The sequence below is a fragment of the Hemiscyllium ocellatum genome, chromosome 36, assembly GCF_020745735.1.
Source record: "Hemiscyllium ocellatum isolate sHemOce1 chromosome 36, sHemOce1.pat.X.cur, whole genome shotgun sequence".
In the NCBI taxonomy this organism is placed as follows: domain Eukaryota; kingdom Metazoa; phylum Chordata; class Chondrichthyes; order Orectolobiformes; family Hemiscylliidae; genus Hemiscyllium; species Hemiscyllium ocellatum.
This window is the reverse complement of record NC_083436.1, coordinates 8,997,624-9,019,437: the sequence shown is the minus strand read 5'-3', so window position 1 is coordinate 9,019,437 and position 21,814 is coordinate 8,997,624. Positions and strand designations below refer to the sequence as shown.

The following is a 21,814-nucleotide window of genomic DNA, read 5'->3' as shown; positions in this document are numbered from 1 at the left end:
ATTTAACATGTTTCTGAGTATCCACATGTACAGTAGTGGTGAGGCTCCTTACCAGCCATGAGATATCAGAAAACAACCTTAACATGTTAACTTGTTGTTTTCTCTTTGCACTTTCCATAAGTTTTGATGCTTGTTTATAGCAATCTATTAATTTCATTTGTAACAATTTATTTTGGGTACCAGATTACTAGTAGACAATGTTAAGTACTTCCTTGAGTTTTTTTTTTAAAAAGACTCATGGAAATATCATTTTGGAATAAATACATGCTGGTTATGTCCAAGATGAGTGATCAGGGTGAGCTAATGGCTCTAGTGATATTGTGTTAAACTTTTGATTTTAATCTTACATTTTCTACCAGAGTACAGAACCACTGGCTAATCCTGAAAACTAACTTTGCACTCCATTATATCAGAGTAATAATCATTCAGTTGAAGGAGTTATAGAGTGAAGGTTCAAGGAACAAACTTAAGTATAGAGCTAAGATCACCTGACTTCCTTTTTGTCCATTCTATTGGATGAGGTGCAGCCAGGTTTATGGTCGCAATGAATGGAATAAGAGGCCTTGCATGCTCTGAAGTATCATATAATTAATTAGATAATAGTTATTTACTTCTTAACAGGCCAGCTCCACTTGACAAAAAAAGGAAGGTACCAGTGCGCTTCAATTCCAATGACAAAGGACCAAATGGCCAGCTAGCCGTTTCTGTAGTGTAGTTGAGGGTTGTTCATTGGAATCCTGCAAAATCCCATATATAGCACACTTGGGAGAGAACTGAGTAAAAAGTGAGGTCTGCAGATGCTGGAGATCAGAGCTGAAAATGTGTTGCTGGTTAAAGCACAGCAGGTCAGGCAGCATCCAAGGAACAAGAAATTCGACGTTTCGGGCCAGAGCCCTTCATCAGGATGCTGCCTGACCTACTGTGCTTTAACCAGCAACACATTTTCAGCTTGGGAGAGAACTGCACAGGAAAATGAACATTTCAATGGGCAGTACCCCTGCACCTGCAACCTTCTGAAAATATCCATTTAAGAAAGTTCCACACCTAATAATAGTTATCAAGGAGAAGTTAGAAGAGTAATAATCTAATCTAACTCCTGGGTAACTGCTAAATTGACCCTAACTTACCACACATCCCCAACTACACCTCAATACAACTCTTTTGCCACCTGCACCCAAAGCCCCACTTTGCCCATTAGAAAAGCTAACAGATCACTCCTGTTTCCCCATGGCTCAACTACCCTCTTCCCTCTACTACAGGATCCACCTGGTCTCTCTTTCTCCCTCCCTCTCTCACCCACTACCCAACTTGCTGTATTCAACACACCCTCTCCACTGCTGGATCTAATATCAACCCTAAATATTACACTTGTGGCATCCTACCCCTACATAAAAAAACCATAGATGCTGGATACCTGCAATCAAAACAGCAAGATTTGGAGAAACTCAGCAGGTCTAGTAACATCTGGAAATAAGGTTAACAATGTCAGTCCAATATGAAGGGTTATATTAGATTCAAATATTTACTTTGTTTCACTATCCACAGATACTGCCAGATATGGAATGAAGGGTTATGGAGATAAGGCAGGAACAGGATACTGATTAAGGATGATCAGCCATGATCATGTTGAATGGTGGTGCAGGCTCGAAGGGCAGAATGGCCTACTCCTGCACCTATTGTCTATTGATAATTTCTTGCAGCACTTTTTTTGTACCTGATTGCTATACTTGTATTACACACTTACCCTGTCACCAAGAGCTGCCAAAGTAACTGTTCTACTGGGCATTTAAAACACAAAATATGGCAACCATGACTGTGGGAACACTAAGCATGGTTTGACTTCTGGGAGAAAGTGAGGACTGAACTACAAACACAATACTAGATTTAAGGGAAGCACAATATTTCTGAAGCAGCTGTGATTTGAATGTTTTGCTAGAACTGCAGAGCTTTGTCTTAAAGCAAAACAAGTAGGAGTGGAGTGACGGTTTAACTATAATTGTTAGTCATTAGAAAGTGTAGCTTATTATATTCTACTAGGAGGAGAAAGTGAGGACTGCAGATGCTGGAGAGCTATTATATTCTACTGTCAGGATAGATAATGTTATCAAATTAAAAGAAAACAATTGGTTGGGGTCACTAACTTAAGGTAGAGTAACACAGAGCACTAATGTATAACTATAGGCAACTTTTAGAGTTCTTTACTAACAACAGGAATTACACACAATCTGAAGTTGGCAAGTGATTCTAACATCAATGCCTATCATCAATTGATTAATTCAAGCTTTTGTCAATGGAAACATGCTTGTGAGCTTTTAAGTTCTTATATTTATATTCCAGCAGTAGAAGAATGCAGCTAAAGGCATAGCTAGGGAATTATGACACAGCTTCTCATTTAATAATGGAAATAATATTGCAGTATGCGCTGAATGTGTGACAGAATTGTGGCCAGGTCCACATGAAGCATGAAAAGCAAGTTTAATGAATCTGTATTGAAGACAGTCTAATTTGTTGTCAGATTTGAAAACTATATATCCTGAAATTATCAGCACCTCAATATTAGAAAGAGAATACAAAGAATGTAAAATATTCAAAATATTTACACATTTTTCACATCCATTGGACATTCTCTAAAAGTGGGCAAATATATTTTTTATGGTGTTTCGGGACAATGACTCCCAAGCAAGTCACTGTTTAGAACCTAGGCTTCAACAAAATGAATACCATTCTTATAAAATATGCATTACTTTATGCATGTATTCATACCAGCTCAACATTAGACTAACTCAAAACACCGACTTGTTAACTTACAACTGTTTTATCTGTGCAGCTCCTTTTGGTAGTTGATTCAGGTAAAGGTGAAAGTTAATACGATCCTTTACAGTAATAACATTCCTTCCAGTGTCGATACAAAAAATAGACTGGTTCACCACATCAGGATTTTTGTTGTAGAACATGAGAAGATGCCTGTAAAGATACCTGGAAAGCACATGGATGCACATAAATAGCTTTTTCACTTGTAAAAAATTCCAATGCAACAAAGTCTGTCTGTACCTAGGTCACTAAAAATAACAAATGAAAATGAATGTGTATTAGAAGCTATGTGATAATGTTTAATAATAATCTGTTGCAGAGAAATCTAGTGTGCTGCAAAAGTACAAGTACATTTGCTACAAAAACAAGTGACGTGTGTTATAATAATTTGTATTGTATCAAGGGGAACATGACACATCTTCCAAGGTACTCTTCTGAGGATCATCTTTCACACACTGGAATACACCAATTTAGGGGTACCAGAGGAAGCAACATAGAGAAAATTCATCTCTAACAGAAGAATTCCTCATTTGATCAAGTACATTTCTGCATCATACATTAGCAAGAGCCCTGCTTTGGGATCAAAATGCAGAACACAGTAGATATCAGAAATTTTAAATATAAACAGAAAATTTTGGGCAAACTCAGGTCAGGTGGCTTCTGTTGGGAGAGAAGCAGAATTAATACTTCAGGTTTGTGAGTAACCTTTTCACAAGACCAGGACAAGTTAGAGAAAGAACAGTTTTTAAATAAGGGATGGCTGAAAAAAAGTTCTATTTTAGGATGGAAGATGTGAGAAATTGAATGATAGAAAAGTTAATGTTACAGGGTCAAAGGAATTTGTGATGGAGTTGAAATAAAGGATGTAGATGTGCTGCTGACTAAAAGCAAAAATAAAGGAAAACTGTGAAACATGCAATCGGAAGATGATGTACTATATTATATTGGTGTTTCACTGGTACAATAGGCCAAGGAGAGCGGATGTCAGCAATGGATAGCAAGGAGATTGAAGTTCGAAGACACATTTGTGGACAGAAGCTCTGCAAAGGTGATTGCCTATTTGATATTCAAAGGCACAGAGCAGCACATTTTGATGCAGCGAATAAAGCAGAAAACCTTGGAAGTTGCGTAAGTAAACCACTATATGTTTGGGGCTTGGTCAGCAGGGAGTGCGCTTCTCACAGTACTTGAAATAAAGATTGCATTGGTGCTTCTGAGAGGTCTTCATTTTTCTTTGAACCGATGCCTGGCAGGGTCCTCAGCTTTCACATTTCCAACATTATGCTCTCTCTCTGCCCCATCTCCAAGTCATAGAAACAGACTCTGCAGTCCAAACAGTCCATACTAAACATATTCCCTAAATGAACTAGTCCCACCTGCCTGCTCCTAGCCCATATCCATCTAAACTTTTCCTATTCATGTACTTATCAAAGGGTTTTTAAACATTTTGTAATTGTACCCATATCCACTACTTCCTCAGTAAGTTCTTTCCATGCGCAAACCACCCTCTGTTTAGAACAATCTAACCTTCATGCATTTTTAAAATCTCTCCTTTCACCTTAAAAAATGTGCCTACTAGTCTTGAAATCCCCCATCCTAGGGAAAAGACAACTACAAGTAACCCTGTCTATAACCCTCATTATTTTATAAACTTTTATCAGGTTGCCTCTCAACCTCAATGCTTTAGTAAAGGTCCCAGCCTATCCAGCCTTTCTTTATACCTCAAATTTTCCATACCTAGCAACATCCTGGTAAATCTTTTTTGAATGTTTTTCAGTTTAATATGTCCTTCCTATAACTGAGTAATCAGAATTAGACACAGTATTGTAGAAGAGGCCTCATCTGTACAATGTCAACATGACTTCCCAACTCCTGTACTCAACAGACTCAGAAATGAAGGCAAGTGTGCCAAGTGCCTTCTTAACCATCCTGTCTACATGTGATGCAAACTTCAAAGAATTATCTATCTCTACTCCTAGGTCCCTCTGTTCTACAACACTACCATTAATTGTATAAGACCTACCCTTATTTGTTGCACTAAAACATAATAACTCAAATTTATCCAGATTGAACTCTATCTGCCATTTTTCAGCTCACCGAGCCATTTTATCAAGATCCTTGTGTAATCTTAGAAAACCTTCTTCACTGTCTACTTTGTCACCAACTTTGGTGTCATCGGAAAACTTACTAGATTTCCATATTCTCATTAAAATCATTGATATTAATGACAAACGATAAACGACCCAGAATCCCTGTGGAACACTACTGGTGACAGGCCTCCGGTGCACAAAGCCAACTTCCACCACAGGTCTCTGTCTTCTGCCATTAAGCTACACAGGACACCTCCTCTTCTCACTGATCAATAAATCAAAGTTTTTTGACTCCCAACAGATCTTCCACTCTTCTTCTAGCATTCTGAAGGGGCCACTCCACCCATAATAGACAATAGACAATAGGTGCAGGAGTAGGCCATTCTGCCCTTCGAGCCTGCACCACTATTCAATATGATCATGGCTGATCATCCTTAATCAGTATCCTGTTCCTGCCTTATCTCCATAACCCTTGATTCCACTATCCTTGAGAACTCTATCCAACTCTTTCTTAAATGAATCCAGAGACTGGGCCTCTACTGCCCTTTGGGGAAGAGCATTCCACACAGCCACCACTTTCAAGAATACCCAGTTTCAGTCTTCCTTTATGCCAAAACAACACTGAAATCCCAAAGCACCTTTCTGTACCAAAGCAGGAGGCGAAAATTTAGTTTACTGTATTTGCTGTTTTCTTCAATGTGGTCTCCTCTATATTACAGCGCTCAAATGCAGAATGAATTACTACTTTGTGAAACAGCTCCATTCAGTCGACAAGCATGGAACTCTGTGGCCTGTCTACTTTGCTGACATCTTTGCCCTTGGCCTGCTGCATGGTTCAAATAAAGTTCAATATAAGCTTGAGGAACAACATCTCATTAATTGCACAATTTACAACCTTCTGGATTTAACATTGTGTTCAAGAATTTCAGACTCTAACTCAGCCCTCTAGTTTGTTTCCTTTTCTTCACATGTTTTAGTTCTCTTATTTTCACTTTCAGATAGCAGCACACCTGCTCTCAGCATATTTGTTGTTTCTTTTCCTGCACTATCACCATTTTATGTGGCACTGTAGGAGTTTCCTGTGTTCAAACTCTCCTGTCTATCACTGTATCACAGACTTTCCTGTCACTCTGTGCACTCCACTATTATATCTCTAACTTTTCTCAGGTCTGCTGAAAGGGCATTGAGCTAAAATGTTTCTCTCCCCAGAGGCTGTCAGATCTGCTGAATACTTCCCATTTAGGGACATTGGTGCTACAAAGCATTTGCAACAAGTTTATCACTCACACTCCCCTTAAGGAAATGAGATGAGTGATAGATGCTCAAAATTAAGGAAACCCTGCAAGTGGATCTGATACATTATGTTCAATTGCTGATAGTATAAGAAACAAGAGCAAGAATAGACCATATGGCAATTGTACGTATTTGACCACCTCTGTATTAACTACACATTTCTGCCTAATCCCAAGAACACAAGTAATAAGAGCAAGAGTAGATGATACAGCTCATCAAGTCTGGTCTGTCATTCAAATAGACTGGGTTAAACTATGGCTTCCATTCCATTTTTCTGGCCAGTCCCCTTATCACTTAATTCCTGGAGGTGCCAAACATTTCTTTCATTGACCCTTAAATATATTAGAGAATGGATTATCCAGAAATTCAACAAGATGCATTTGACTAAACCTTCTAAACTTTGAGATTTAACACTTAGATAGACAAGGACAATAGGTGTTCAAAATGCTACCTCCTCAAGTCGTCCCCCCAAGCTGCACACAATCCTGATTTGGAACAATATCACCATCCTTTAATGTCGCTGAGTCAAAATCCTTGAACCCACTTCCTGACAGCATTGTTGGTGCCCCACTTCACCACCACCTGTCTCATGGACAACTGTGGATGGACAGTGAATGCTGGCTTGTGTAGCAACACCCACATCCCCCAAAAGAATGAGAGGAAGAAAAAGTCTCTGGGATAAAGGATTGCAAAGACCTACAACCTTTTAAAAAAGGCAATTTTTCCTCACTTCAGTTTTAAAGGTTCATTATCCTGAGATTCTGTCCTTATGATTTAAATTCACTGACCAGTGCAAATAATCTCTGAGAATCTACCCTGATTTTTTCAAGCTTCAATGAATAAAGACCCAATTTTATTGAGCCTCTCAACATAGGACAACATCCTCACTACAGGGACCAATCATGCAAATCTTTGTTTTGGCATCTTCCATGAAAAACTTTATTAAAATAGGGAGATTGAAACTGAACACAGTATTCCATATATGTATTTTTAAAATTCAATCACTGGATATGGGCTTCACTCGCTAGGCTAGCATTTATGGTCCATTCCAAAACAAGTGGGAAATTAGACTGCTGTGGGACTGGAGTCACATACAGACCACACCAGGTGAGGACGGTAGTTTCCTTCCCTAAAGAACAATAGGGAACCAGATGGGTTTTCTGGCAATCGACAATCATGGTCATCATTAGTCTCTTAATTCCAGACTTTGTGGAATACGAATTGCACAATATGCCATGGCGGGATTCGAACCCAGGACATTACCTGGGTCTCTGGATTAATAGTTCAGTAGTAACACTAAGAAGCCATATATTTCAAAAGGTGTTACCAAGACCGTATATAATTGCAGCAAGACATTTTTATTCTGGTAATCTAAAGTCCCTCCAGTAAAGGCCAACATGCCTTTTATCTTCCCAATTGTTTTACTATTCTTTCCATTCTTTGTACTAATATAATCAAATCTCTTCAGAACATCACACTTCTTTTAAAAAAATCTGCTTTTCTAATCCACTGACAAAATGATTGATCTCACTTACCCAGAATATACTTCATCTCATGACTTGTTGTTTATTTGTTTTATTGTCTACATCTCCTCACAGCCTGTGCCTTCTTCACAGTTTACATTATCACCTAGCTTTGTGTTATCAAAGTGGGTCGAAATAAAAAGAGTATTGTGTCGAAGTTATTTATGTAAGCCATAATTAGCTGAAACTCCAGCACTTCAGTCATCTCAGCCTATTAACTTGAATATGTCTTGTTTTACATACTCCTTGTTTCCGGACTATCACCATGGATAAGCGATTGTTTAATATAATATCTCTAACTCTATATCTTGCTTAAATCATCTTTTGTGTGGCCCCTCAGCAAAAACATTTGGACATCTAGGTATAATACTTCCACTGATTCTTTTATCTATCCTACTAGTTACATTCTCAAAAAACTCTGATTTTCCTTTTGTAAAACCATGTTAACTTAGAAAGATACTGCATAATTCAAATAAGTGCAGAGTTAAAACTTCCCGATTAATAGATTTCAGCATTTCCCAATGCCCGAAGTCAGGCTAACTCGCCTGTTGTCCTGTGTTTGCTATCCCTCCTTGAAAAGCACATCCACAATCTCTTTTAGATCTCTATGACAAGGTCATTAGGACCCTGGGATTTGTCAGATTTTAGTTCCTTAAAATTTCTCTGACCTTTTTCTCTGCTTATACGAATTAATTTTCTCAACTTTTAAGTCTCTCGGTTATCTTCTATTTCTGGCATGCAACTTATTCTGTCTTCAGTAAGGGCAGACACAAAGGCTACTTCCACGATGTTGCATTTGGAGGCAGAGATTGTATTTAGTCATGCAGGACGGTGGTATGTAAGGAGTCCTTCACATTCCCACCTCGACCTCCAAGTTTATGTATGGCCTTCACTGTTAAGGGGTCTGACATGGAGTTCTCTGGGAGATGAGGGGATTATGGGAGATGAGGGGATTATGAGAGATGAGGGTGCAGGGCTTATATTGATCTGCAGAACTAAGCAGATGTATCTGCAACAGAGAACGGTTTTCTAACCTGGATGCTTCAGTAACAGAGCGCCTGGCAGTAGGTGCGACTCCAGACTGAACAAAAGTCATGCCACTCCCTCCATGCCAAGAAGGGAGTAGGAAATGCATGGTCAGAAATATGTCTGACTCTCACTTCCATGATGAAAATCCAGCTACATAAATCACATTATTATGACATGAATGACCAGCCCTAAATGACTGGGGAGAGGTTGATTCATATTAACAAAGACAATGCAGCATTATCAGGATGGTAACTGGTGACTAGCTGTGTGCCATAGGGGCCCATGTTAGGACCACAATTATTCACGTTATCCATTAATGATCTAGGCAAAGGAACTGCGGGCATTTCTGCTAGGTTTACAGATAAAATAAAGATAGTTAGAGGGGCAGGTAATGTTGAGGAGGCAGGAGGCGACTGAAGGCATTGGACAAGCTACGAGAATGGGCAAAGAAGTGGTAAATGGAATATAATGTGGGGAAAGAGTGAGTTTATGCACTTTGGTAGGAAGAAGAGACATTTACTATTTTTAATCAGGGAAAAGCTTCACAAATCTGAAGTGCAAAAGGACTTTGGGGAGTCTTAGTGAAGAATTCTGCTAAGGTTACCATGCAGGTTCAATTCACAGCTAGGAAGGCAAATGCAATGTTAGCATTCTTTTCAAGACAGCTAGAATACAAGAGCAGAAATGTACTGCTGAAGCTGTATAAGGCTCTGGTCAGACTGCAGTATTCAGAGCAGTTTTGGGCTCCATATCTAAGGAAGGATATGCTAGCCTTAGAGGGGGTCCAAAGGTGGTTTACAAGAATGATTCCAGGTTGAAGGTCTTGTCATATGAGAAGTAGTTGAGGATTCTGGGTCTACATGCAATGGAGTTTAGAAGGATGAGGGGAAATCTGGTTGAAACTTACAAAATACTAAGAATCCTGGATATGGTGGACATGGAGAAAATGTTTCTACCAGAAAGGCTAAGATCTAAGGGCACAGCCTCAGAGTGGAGGGATGATGCTTTAGAACTGAGATGGAGGAATCTCTTCAGCAAAAGTTGATGATTCTGTGGAACTCATTGCCGCAGAGGGTTGCAGAGGTCAAGTCATTGAATCTAATTAAGACAGAGATAGATAGGTTCTGAATTGGCAAGGGGATCAAGAGTTATGAGAAGAAGGCAGGAGAATGGGATTGAGAAATATATCAGACGTGGTCAAATAGCAGAGCAGACTCGATGGAGCAAATAGCTTAACACTGTTCCAATGTCTTATGGTCTTTATGACACAAAATGAACTTTAAAAGGAATACTCAAAGCAAGCTTGAAAATTTTAATAATTTGGCAAGAAAGAGAGGTAAAAATTATAATTTTGTTTGTAGAATTGGAAATCATGCTGTATCCCTTTTCAGCACTTTTGTTTTAGACCCTGAAGGGTAGGGAGGAAGAAAGGTAGGAGCTGCTGTACTAATCAGAGAGGCAACATTACAGCAGTAGATTTATAAGGGACAAAATTAGAACATAATGGTGCTTAAGATAGAAACTGAATTCATGTAGATTAGATAGAGAATAAGATGTGATTGCTCATGCCTTTCCATGTATATAACAGATCATTTATTGAGGTAGTAAGAGACAAATATTGAAGCAAATCTATGAAGTGAACATAAGACAACAGTCAATAGCAATCAGAGATTGTAAATGTTCTCAAATAAATCTTCAAGACACAAGGAGACAAAGGATAAAGAGAATGGAAATTTTAATTTGTTACAGGAGAGAGGAATGACAACAGACAAGAGAAGTAGCTGCAATATAAAATGGTTAAGGATAACAGTTGAAACGGTCAAGTAAAATAAAGACTAAGGTAATATACTGAATAAAAATCTATTATGAGACAATAATGGAGCTAGGAAAGACACTGGTAAACAAAACATAATAAGTATAATTGATGAAGCAGCATGAAATTTTAAGAAGGATGAGCAGTAAGAGTTAAGAAATATATTATGCTGAGACAAGAACAAATGAGAAAGTAGAGGCCACATGAAAAAATATTAAGAATAAGACTGAAATTAAATAAATTAAAACAGACAAGGGATCCATGAAGAAACAGAAAATGTTGAAAAGCTTCCTGGAGATGGTTGAAAAATCAAGAGTGAAGATAGGGAGAAACAAAGAACGAAAACAGTAAAGGTGCTGGAAAAATTATTAGACCTAGTCTAATTAGACTCCTTGCTAGTGCTGTTCTCTTCCTCTTCTGCCCTTCCCAAAAACACAACCAAAATAAATTGTTCTCATGACATCCACCATGTCAAATACCTTCAGGATCTAATTTGTTGCAGTAAAATCACCTCTCATTCAACAAAAGCAATAAAGCAGAGATTGGCAAGAAAAAAAATGATGCAGTTAGAGAAGCAGTCAAAAAAGCGAAAGAAATAGATTAGGTTAGATTAGATTCCCTACAGTGTGGAAACAGGCCCTTCGGCCCAACTAGTCCACACCGACCCTCCGAAGACTAACCCATCCAGACCCATTCCCCTAACTATATGGGCAATTTAGCATGACCAATTCACCTAACCTGCACATCTTTGGACTGCGGGAAGAAACCGGAGCACCTAGAGAAAACCCATGAAGACATGGGGAGAACATGCAAACTCCACACAGATAGCTGCCCGAGGCTGGAATCAAACCCCAGTCCCTGGCGCTGTGAGGCAGCAGTGCTAAGCATTGAGCCACCGTGGCACCTTTACAAAATAAAATAAATAAAAAGAAACATTAAATGATTCTGAGATTAACATAAGGAAAGGGACACTGAGATGCACAAGATAAACTCAGGTAGTGACAGCAAAATAAAAAATTTGAATAGCAACTTGGCTCAGTTTTTGGATAACAGGTGAAGATCAACAAGGTGAAGATGGCATTAGAGCACAAGAAATATTAGGAGTAGGCTGTATGGCCTGTTGAGCTTGCTCTGCCATTCAACAAATTTATGGTTGATCTTGAGCCACTTTTTCACCTGCTCTCCAAATTCCTCCATTTCCTGAGGTTAAGGCACTCCATATATGGTTGATAAATTTACTGATCACATCAAGATATAGTAGGTAGGAAAATGAATTGCCAAGAGAAAGTAAAGATTATACATGGAATTTTGATAGGGCTAAGTAAGTGGGAAAAGCCTTGCAGATTAATGTGGAAAAATGTGAAACGTGCTCATTTTTGGCCAGAAGAACAGAAAGTCAGTACACTACTTAAATGGACAGAGACTGTGATAGAGAGATGAGTTGAAAGTGTGATGCCGGAAAAGCACATCAGGTCAGGCAACATCCGAGGAATAGGACAATTGACGTTTCGGGCATAAGTCCTTCATCAGAAATGGAGAGATGTTGGAGTGCTCTGGTACATTAATCACAAAACATTAGAATGCAGATACAAATGTCTTAGGAAGGCAAATCAAATTCTGATGTTTATTGCAAGGGTGATGAAACATAAATGCAGAGAGATTTTACTGAAGCTGTATAGGGACTTACTGAAGTCACATCAGGACTACTTTGTACAATTTTTGTCTCCTTAACTGAAGGAGGACATAATTGTATTGCAAATAGTTTAGAGAAGGTCCATTTGACCCATTCCAGGGATGAAGCATTTTTATCAAGAAAGGATGAACAGGTTTTGATTGTTTATAACAATGAGGGATCATCTTATTGCAAATACAAAATTCTGATGGGATTTGACAAGGTGGACATCAGAAGGATATCTTTTATTTTTTATTGCAGAGGACAGAAGGGCAAGCGAATGAGGCTAGTTGTTTTTTAAGGTCTAACTGATTTTCCAGCACCTTTTCCATAATGTTTACTGCTTCATGTTTCTCCTTTTCTTTAATTCTTCATTTTTCAGATATCTCAAAAGTTTCTTAAATCTTTGACAGTGAACAAACAAAATAATTGACAAAACACATTCACCATAATTTGTTTTTCAATATCTGTTTGTGTGACTCACTTCAAGAGCATTGACACTAGCGTTAGTTATTCATTCCTTATTTAACTACTTGTAGTTTTTATCAGTTTTTATATTACTAGACAGCTAGCTTGGGTAAGAACAATCCAGGGAAGGAACAAAATGGATTCCTGACTCAGTATCATCTGTTTACATTATCAGATTGGATCAAGGTCTACCCCAAATGGGAGCTACACATTGCCTGGTAAGTCAGAAAACAGTCCAGCAAGTCTTTTAATAGTAGTACGGTAAGAATTTAGGGCTAGTGTCTTCCTCTAAGAACGAAGGGCAAGGGCAGCAAATCCAGCGAAGCCTGGATGTCAACAAATATCAAGACTTTGATAAAGAAAAAGAAGAAAACATACGTCAGGTATAGCACATTAAAAATAGGGGAGGCCCTTCAAAAGTACAGAGCATTCAGGAGGTAGTTTATAAAGGAAATTAGTTGGAGAAAGAGGGGCAACAAAAAATATTTGGCAGATGGGATCATGGAAAACTCCAAGGTTTTTAATAAGAGTATTGCAAAATAAATAGTAGGACATATTACACACAAAAGGGGCAACCTATGAATGGAGCCAAGGGATGTGGTGAGGTCTCAATTGAATATTTCTCATCTGCGTTCACAAAGGAGAAAGATATTGTGGCTGGGGATTTCGGCTGGGATGGTGAGGTTCTAGTACATGTTAAGATTAATGAGGAGGAGGTATTCAATGTTTAGCAGGCATATAAGTGCATATATACCCTGATCCTGAGGCGTATTCCAGACTGCTTTAGGAGGTAAGGCGGGGGGGCGGGGAAGAGTGCTGAGACCTGGGGAATATATTTAATAATTTGCTAACCACATGTGAAGTGCCAGATGATGAGCAAATACGGTTCCTTTGTTTGGGAAAGGCAGCAGGGATAGGCCAGATAATCGTATATCAGTTAGTCGGATGTCAGTGATAGGGAAATTATTGGAAAAAATTCTGAAGGACAGGATTAATCAATACTTGGAAAGGCAGGGATTGATCAGAGATAGTCAGCATGGATTTGTTAGAGGGAGATCCTGCCTGACTAGTTTTTTGAAAAGGTGACTAAATATATTGCTGTCAGTAGTGCAGTTATTGTGGTTTACATGGAATTTGGTTCGATTTTGTGAAAGTCCCACATGGAAGGGTGGTCCAAAAGGTAAGACCCTTTGGAATCCAAGGCAAGTTAGATCAGTCCAGCCTAGGAACGGGCTCTTTGGCCCACAATGTTGGTAAGTGGATCCAAAATTGGCTTACAAATCCTGTTCAGCAGGCAAGATGGCTTATTGCTTATAAAAGGAATGGAAATGTTGGAGAGAAGTGTCAGAAAAAATTATGCAAGTTACACCTCAGTTGCACAAATAATCTTGACCAAATAGTTCTAGAGCTAATGAGCTAAATTTGAAGATCAGGGAGCAGGAGACAGAAGGCTTCAAAACCTCAGATGGGCAAAAACAAGGAACTTAGATCTGAATAATCATTCAATCAAATCATGGCTAATTGTCAACCTAAAACCTTTCCTTATCTCTTAGCACCAGTATTTGAATTTTCAGGAGGGTCATGATTTAGCGTTACAATATGTAATGAGAGCATGGGGGTAGATGTAGTCTATATGGATTTCAGTAAAGCCTTTGATAAGGTTCCACATGACAGGCTGCTCTGGAAGGTTAGATCGCACAGAATCCAGGGCGAGTTGGCATATTGGATACAAAATTGGCTTGATGGTAGGAAGCAGAGGGCAACAATGGAAGGATGTTTGTCAGACTGGACACCTGTGACGAGTGGAGTGCCTCAGAGGTCAGTGCTGGGCCCCCATTACTGCTCATTATTAGATTAGATTCCCTACAGTGTGGAAACAAGCCCTTCGGCCCAACAAATCTATACCGACCCTCCTAAGAGTAACCCACCCAGACCCGTTTTCCTCTGACTAGTGCACCTAACACTATGGGTAATTTTGCATGGCCAATTCACCTGACCTGCACATCTTTGGACTGTGGGAGGAAACTGCAGCACTTGGAGGAAATCCATGCAGACACAAGGAGAATGTGCAAATTCCACACAGTCACCTGAGGCTGAAATCGAACCTGGGACCCTGGTGCTGGACCAGAGGGCTACAGATCCTTTGAAAATAGGTGGCAGGTTTAGAAAGAGGATCTGGATCGGTGTAGGCTTGGAGGCCCAAAGAGCATGTTCCTGTGCTGCAATTTTCTTTGTTCTTTTTTGTTTGACTTTATTGCCGTACTTATTGGCTCTCCTTTATTTACACTAAAAGCAACAGTAAACCAACACCAAATAATCTGTCAAATACAATTTTTCCTTCATCAATCCATGTTGCCGCAGCCCAATTTCACCATTATTTTCGAAGTGTCCAGTTTATTACATCCTTCATAACATATTTTGACATTTCCTCGACTAAGAGTCCCAGGGTTCTCCATTCCTTCTCTTTTTCTGAACAGTGGGAATATATTTTCTACTTTTCAGTATACTGAAACCTGTCTCGAACCTACATTTTGAAAGAAAGGTCACTAACAAATCTAATATCTCTAGTCACCAGCTTCACTCAGATGTAGTTTATCTGATCCAGAGAATTCATTCAGCTTTTCAAGTGCAACCTCTTTACTAATACTAATCTATTTCAATTGCAGAGTCTCTTGGTTGCCTCGTATCTCTGAGAAGTTTTCTGTACCTTCTTTCATGAAGAGAAAAACCAAGTGATGGTTCAATTTCTCTGCCAGTTCTTTCCTCCCCATTATAAATTATCCAGTTTCCACCTGTTGTGGGTGCATATTTGCCTTATCTAATCTTTTATTTTTCACATACCTAAAGCAGCTTTTACACACTGCCTTCAGTTTGCATTCATGTTCTCTTTTCATTTTCTTTTTCAGGTTCTTGGTCAATCTTTGCTGGGTTTTAAATTGCTCTGAAACCTCAGGTAAATAATTTTTCTGACATCCTAAGCCACTAATGTGACTTAATGCAGTCTTACTTGTGTAATCCATTGCTGGTTTACCTTTCTCAGTGAGTGTTGCAGCCTTACAGAAATGCATATCTGCTGTCAATCACATAATACCTCTTTACATGGAATACATCTTCCATTGCCTGACTACTTTCAAAAATTTATTTATACTTTCCCAATTCATCTTAGCTTACTTGACCTTCATAGTTTCTTCCGTTCCAATTCAAGACCAACATTTCCAAATGAATAATATTTTGAATGAATTAATGGGAAATGTTATCCTGTTATGGTCACAATTTCCCAAAGCCTCCTTTACAGTAAGGTTATTAATTAGTCTTTTCTCATTACATATTATAACACTATCTGAACTAGGCAATCCCTAGTTGGTTCTTCAATTCTAAAAATTCATACTGCACAACATTGGTGCTAATTAGATTTACCCAGTCCATCTGCAAATCGATGTCACCAATTATTTCTATAACTACAACATACACTTCTAACTGCTTGGTTTTTAACCAACTCAACATCACCATTACTGCTGACGGCCTATAAACATCTCCACTAATGTTTATTGCCCCTTTCTGTTTTTTTACCTCTACCCAAATGACACAACATCTTGATTCTTTGAACAAAGATCCTCTCTCACTAATGTAATGATCTCGTCCCTCACTAAGAGCACTGCCCCATTTCCTTCTCCTTAAAGTCATAGAGATGTACAGCATGGAAACAGACCCTTCAGTCCAACCTGTCCATGCCAACCAGATATCCTAACCCAAAGCACAAAGTCAAGAAGAAACTTTGTATAATGCCACCAGTCACAGAATGATTCAAAGCAGTCATTACTCTGTTCTACTTGCCATATGGTTAGCATAAGTGGATGAGGATGTGCAGACAGACGACTTATTCTCTGCTGGCAGATTCTGCTGCAGATAAGGAAGGAAGGAAATTTGTTAGTGACAATTCTGTAAGGGAGTTTAAAGAATGCATATTTGATCATACAAGCGTGTGTGTCAGATGAGAGATATGGAGAAGTGATGATTGGGGGAGAGGTAATGTATCAGGAAGTTCTGTACAAAAGTATGGCATAGCATTTGCTGGAGATTGAGAAAAAAAAGACAGTCGGAGTATGAAGTAGCATAGTTGTCAGCAATTAGTTTTTATTCATTTGGGATGTGGAAATAGTTTACTGAGTCAGCATTTATTGCCCATATCTTCTCAAAGGCCCCTGTCTTGCAAGTGAATTTTAAAAATAAATCTTATTATCTTGACAACAGTGGTTAGATTATTCAGCTTTTTGGAGTATGAAAAATAAACTGAGGACATTCACATTGTTTGCCAACTTATCCTGTGATTGGAAGTTGATGCCTGGGAGGATGTGAATGGTAATGGAATCTGACTCTTCGATTCAATTCCACAACAGAATCTGAGAACACATGAGTACAATCTGCTCTTCCAGCACCAATTCCTTTGCTCAAAGTATTCCTTTGCTTCCTGTTGAACCAAATTCTATCTTTTGTAACAAAAGCAGCATGATATCTTTAAAAGGTGGCCAGACAGCTGATAGTCATTGAATGCTGTGCATGCACTAGGTATTGCAGGTAGTAATCGGTATTTCTGGGAATATCCTCTCTCAGCACAGCTTTCCCTCGTCAAAAACGTCACTCCCCGTCCTCCCTTTCTATCCTTCCTGTAGCATTTGTATCCTGTAACATTAAGCTGCCAGTCCTGCCCATCCCTAAGCCATGTTTCTTTAATTGCTATGATATCCCAGTCCCATGTTCCTAACCATGCCCTGAGTTCACCTGCCTTCCCTGTTAGGCCCCTTGCATTGAAATAAATGCAGTTAATTTATTAGTCCTACCTTGTCCCTGCCTGCCCTGACTGTTTGACTCACTTCTTTCTCAACTGTACCAGTCTCAGATTGATCTCTTTCCTCACTATTTTCCTCGGTTCCCCTCCACCTCCCCCCCACCCCCCACCTTCTGCATGTATTTCCTAAATGTTAAAAAATCTTAAATCTTCAAGTCCCAATTTCACTCAGCCTGTAGCCAAATCATTGTAAAGGCAAGGAAATCAGAACCTTTATCTCAAATTGAGTGAAAAAAAGAACTGCATTTGTATAACTATCAGGACCCCAAGATATTCCAAAATAATTTGCAGCCAATCAAGTACTACTTTTTAAACTGCAGTCACATATAGAAAAAATAGTAGCTAATAATAGCAAGACCTCACAAATGGTGATGATTTAATAACCAGAACATCCATTTCGTAATGTCAGTTGAGGGAAAAACATTAAATTATGCATCGGGGAGAATTCTTTGCACATTCAAAAAACATACCATTGGCTCTTTTAACTCAAGTTGAATAGGGTGATTGGCCACTGTTCAAGGACTATTCAAAAATCAGTAGCTCCAAAGGTATGGCAGTTGTTCAGTATTGTGTATAAGCACTCTTTTAGGAGTGTGACTCAAGGCTGTGGAAGTTGTAATGAAAATACAAGCCTCTTCTTGATATTGTCAATGACCACCAGATTGACTGTTTTATAATCTCTTATGACCATTAGACACTAAAAGATAGTAATTTTAATTTTTACGTTCTTCTGCCAACAATAAAATAGTCCACATTCAAATTTCTGAATTTAGAAAGACAAATACTGTACCTCAATAATGAGCGCCTTGCAGTAACTACAGCATGGGAATCATGCATGATTCGTCCTTCAGAATACAAGGGATCATTGCAGTTCATCTCTCCTGTTCCAATTGCAACAACTTCATAAGGTTGTCCATCTAATTATTAAAAAGTTATTGTTAGTCTCAGCAAAATATTACACAAAATTTACAGCACACAAAAAAAAGCCATTTGTCCGAACAGATATATGGCACTGTTTATGCTTCATAAAGATCATCCCGTATACATCATCATCTAATCCCAATAATATAACATATTTCTTTCTCCTTATTGTATTCATCTTGCTACCTCTATTCATTTATGCTATTCGCCTCATCCACTCATTCTAATAGTAAATTCTATAGTCTAACCATTCTTCAGGCAGAGGTTTCTCCTTAATTCCTCACTACTTTTGTTAGTAACTATATTGTATTTGCAGCTTCTGGTTTTGGTCTTATCTCCATTTTCTCAAGCAAAACTTTAATAATATTAAAATCACCAGAGATCACCCCTCATCCATACAACTTTTAGATGAAAGTAAAAATCTGCTCAATCCCTCTTGGTAGTTAACACCTTAGTTCTAGCATCATATTTTAAAAGTAGATATTATATGTTCTTCATTGTCTTTATGTCCTTTTAAATCATGTAAACACCAAAATGCTTCATTCAAAATCTAAATATATACAAACTAGGTTCTATAATATAACATATATTTTCTGCTTTTCAATTCTCTCTCCAGAAATGAACCCAAATTATCTACATGGCTTTGTTAACAGGAATCCATAATTTGAGTGATTTATCAATCCTTTGACAATTTTTGACCTGGAAGCAGTACAGCAAGAAAAACTTGCAATTTCTTTAAAAGGTTTGTAAATCTAATGGTTTTCAAGAATATTTCCAAATGAATCTAAAAGTTTGCATTAACTGTAAAGAGCTCAACTGTAAAACTTTTCATTCTGAAGTGAGTTTATTGACTTGCTCAGTCCTATAGTTCTCAAACCACAGCCTGCAATGTTCCAACTGTTTAATATTCATATACTGTATACATAAAGGCAATCAGTACCCACCATCTGTGTACCTTTAACCTTAATTGTAATAAATCACAACAATGTGACTTACAAGGCATTAACACATGACCTGGTGACCCTGATCTGGAAGCAGTATCAACAGGATGGAAATTAAGAAAAATGCCAAATGCCAGAGTAAACAAACAGAGATGGAAAGAGGATCTTGTCAAACTCCTGAAGACAAGAAGTCAATCACTTTCAGGCAGAAGTCAGTATTGTTAGAAAAGATGACAGGAACTCTTGGAAATACCATGTGATTTGAACGAAGAGATCTTACACATGGGAAACTGTGTGAATAGTTCAAAATCACTAAAGAGTCCGATGTTTTCCCAGAAATAGCCGAACTATGAACCAAACAATTATTTGTTGGCAATTTAAAAAGCTACACCATCAGAACTATCATGTTTCGGAGGAGGGAGGATTTGTGGAAGTGTATCTCAGTGATGACAATTGTTCCTGTGATACTCAGATATATGTTCATGTTGGATAAGACTCATGACCTACCCTGCATGAATAAACAAAAAAAACATATGGTGAAACTAGTAACTACATAATGCCATATGTGCTGAAGGGCAATGCTTGTTATTACTGTACGTATCCAAGGAACAGTCAATCGCACTTAAAAGTCAACCCTCCACAAGTTTTGGCTAAAAACAAATCTAACTTTATGACACTTACCATCTATTCACTGTTGAAATTAAAACTGCCATGGTGCAAACCCATTCATTGACAGAATCTTAACACAGCACATACTTGAAGACAACTGTTCACCTCCTTGTTGTTATGCACTTCAACATCTCACAGCAAGGACACCACCTCATTAGCATGCTGCATTCTTGCACTCTTTAATATAGCAACATGGTACCAAGAAGGAATGACAGATACACACCTCAGTTCAAAATTAAAAATCATTAAGACTGAAGAGTAGACATAATTGTGCAGTAGTCAGAGAATTCAAGATATCAAAGAAGAATATTGTAGTTTAGAGGAAAGTCTCTAAATATCTTAAGAAAGATGCTCAAGAAAAAACAGACAAACTTCGAAAATCCTAGCACTTAGCCTGCAATTGGAAGGTTAAGTTTCAAAATACAAGAATGAATGTAGCTTCTTGAGGATCAATCCAAATCTTCACCCTTAAACATGGAGGATAATTAGGCATTGAAGATCCATCTCTACCAGCAGGAACATGATACCAGACTAGTCAAATTTTGAAGTTTTTAGTCAAACATCAATAAAAGAGCAAATGCAGATCAGCCTGTACTTGAACACACAAGACCCTCCATGAATTTGTACATGCAAGTCAGTCAAATGGTTAGCAAGTTACAGTGTTAGTGCTGACAATTGGTAATATGTAGCAGAATCTTCACTGTACTGTTGTAGATGTCTGACTGGACAAAATTTAAATCAATACTCATTGAATTTGGTTAGTGGGATCAAGAAAGAAACTTGAGTCTTCTCATCTGAAAGATATTCAGATCACAACTTGTCGGTGATGTTGAAATTTGATTGCAAAACAGTGTTACTGCAGACATTTCTAGTGCTCTAACAATACTGGGTGACCCTTGGGGGTCCATTCAGTTACCTAATGCCTCAAATGCAGGTAAATATAGTCTTCTATGTGTAAGGGATATCTTTGGTTGGTTTGGATAGATCCTCAAAAAGCTAAATCCATAAAGTCAAACACCAATGTTTGCTTGTTTCCTTGATACACTACTGTACAGAACCAAATTGCGTATCCTTTCCGCATCGACTGTGTCAGATCTTCTCAGGGTTGTGAATGTTTCAATCAAGTCACCTCTTACTCTTCTAAAGTCCAATAATGAAAGACTAGTCTGTCCAGCCTCAACTCAAAACAAAACATCCATTACCGGTATACATCTAATAAACCCTCTCTAAACTGCCTCTGACATATTTACAATTTTCCTTGAATAGGAAGACTAATACTATACATAGCATTCCAGATATGGTCTCACTAACACCCAATTTAACAACACCATAACTTCTCTACTTTTGTGTTTGACTCCTCTCACAATAAACAATAACATTGCATTTGATTTGAATTACACACTGAATTATTAAAATAAGGGTTGCCTCCCTAATCATCCTTCTAAAACACACCCTTATATTTGTCTGTACAGAAGTCAATTTGACAACTGCATTGCCATTTTGCAAGCTTGTTGATGTATCACTGAATTTTGTTACATACCTCTTCTGCATGAACTGTATTCAATTTGGTATCATTCATAGGCATTGGTGTCACACTTGTGAAGAGACACCAAATAAATGGTGAACAGTGGTTCAAGCAATACTTCCTGTGGAACAGGATGTCCAACCAGGAACAGCATCTGACTTCATTCATGCCCTATTTTGTAACCCATTATGAGTCAGAGCCATACAGCATGGT

At 38.3% G+C, this 21,814-nt stretch overlaps 1 protein-coding gene across 1 annotated transcript in view; it reads right to left on the bottom strand.

Annotated features, from left to right (window-relative positions):
- The window catches only part of adad1 (adenosine deaminase domain containing 1 (testis-specific)), a 111,999-nt gene that overhangs the window by 22,136 nt on the left and 68,049 nt on the right, over nt 1–21,814 (bottom strand). The window contains exons 7-8 of the mRNA XM_060851443.1: nt 18,336–18,462; nt 2,809–2,976 (exon numbers count right to left, since the gene is read on the bottom strand). Coding sequence (XP_060707426.1) covers nt 2,809–2,976; nt 18,336–18,462 — 295 coding nt within the window. The remainder of the gene's footprint in view (nt 1–2,808; nt 2,977–18,335; nt 18,463–21,814) is intronic.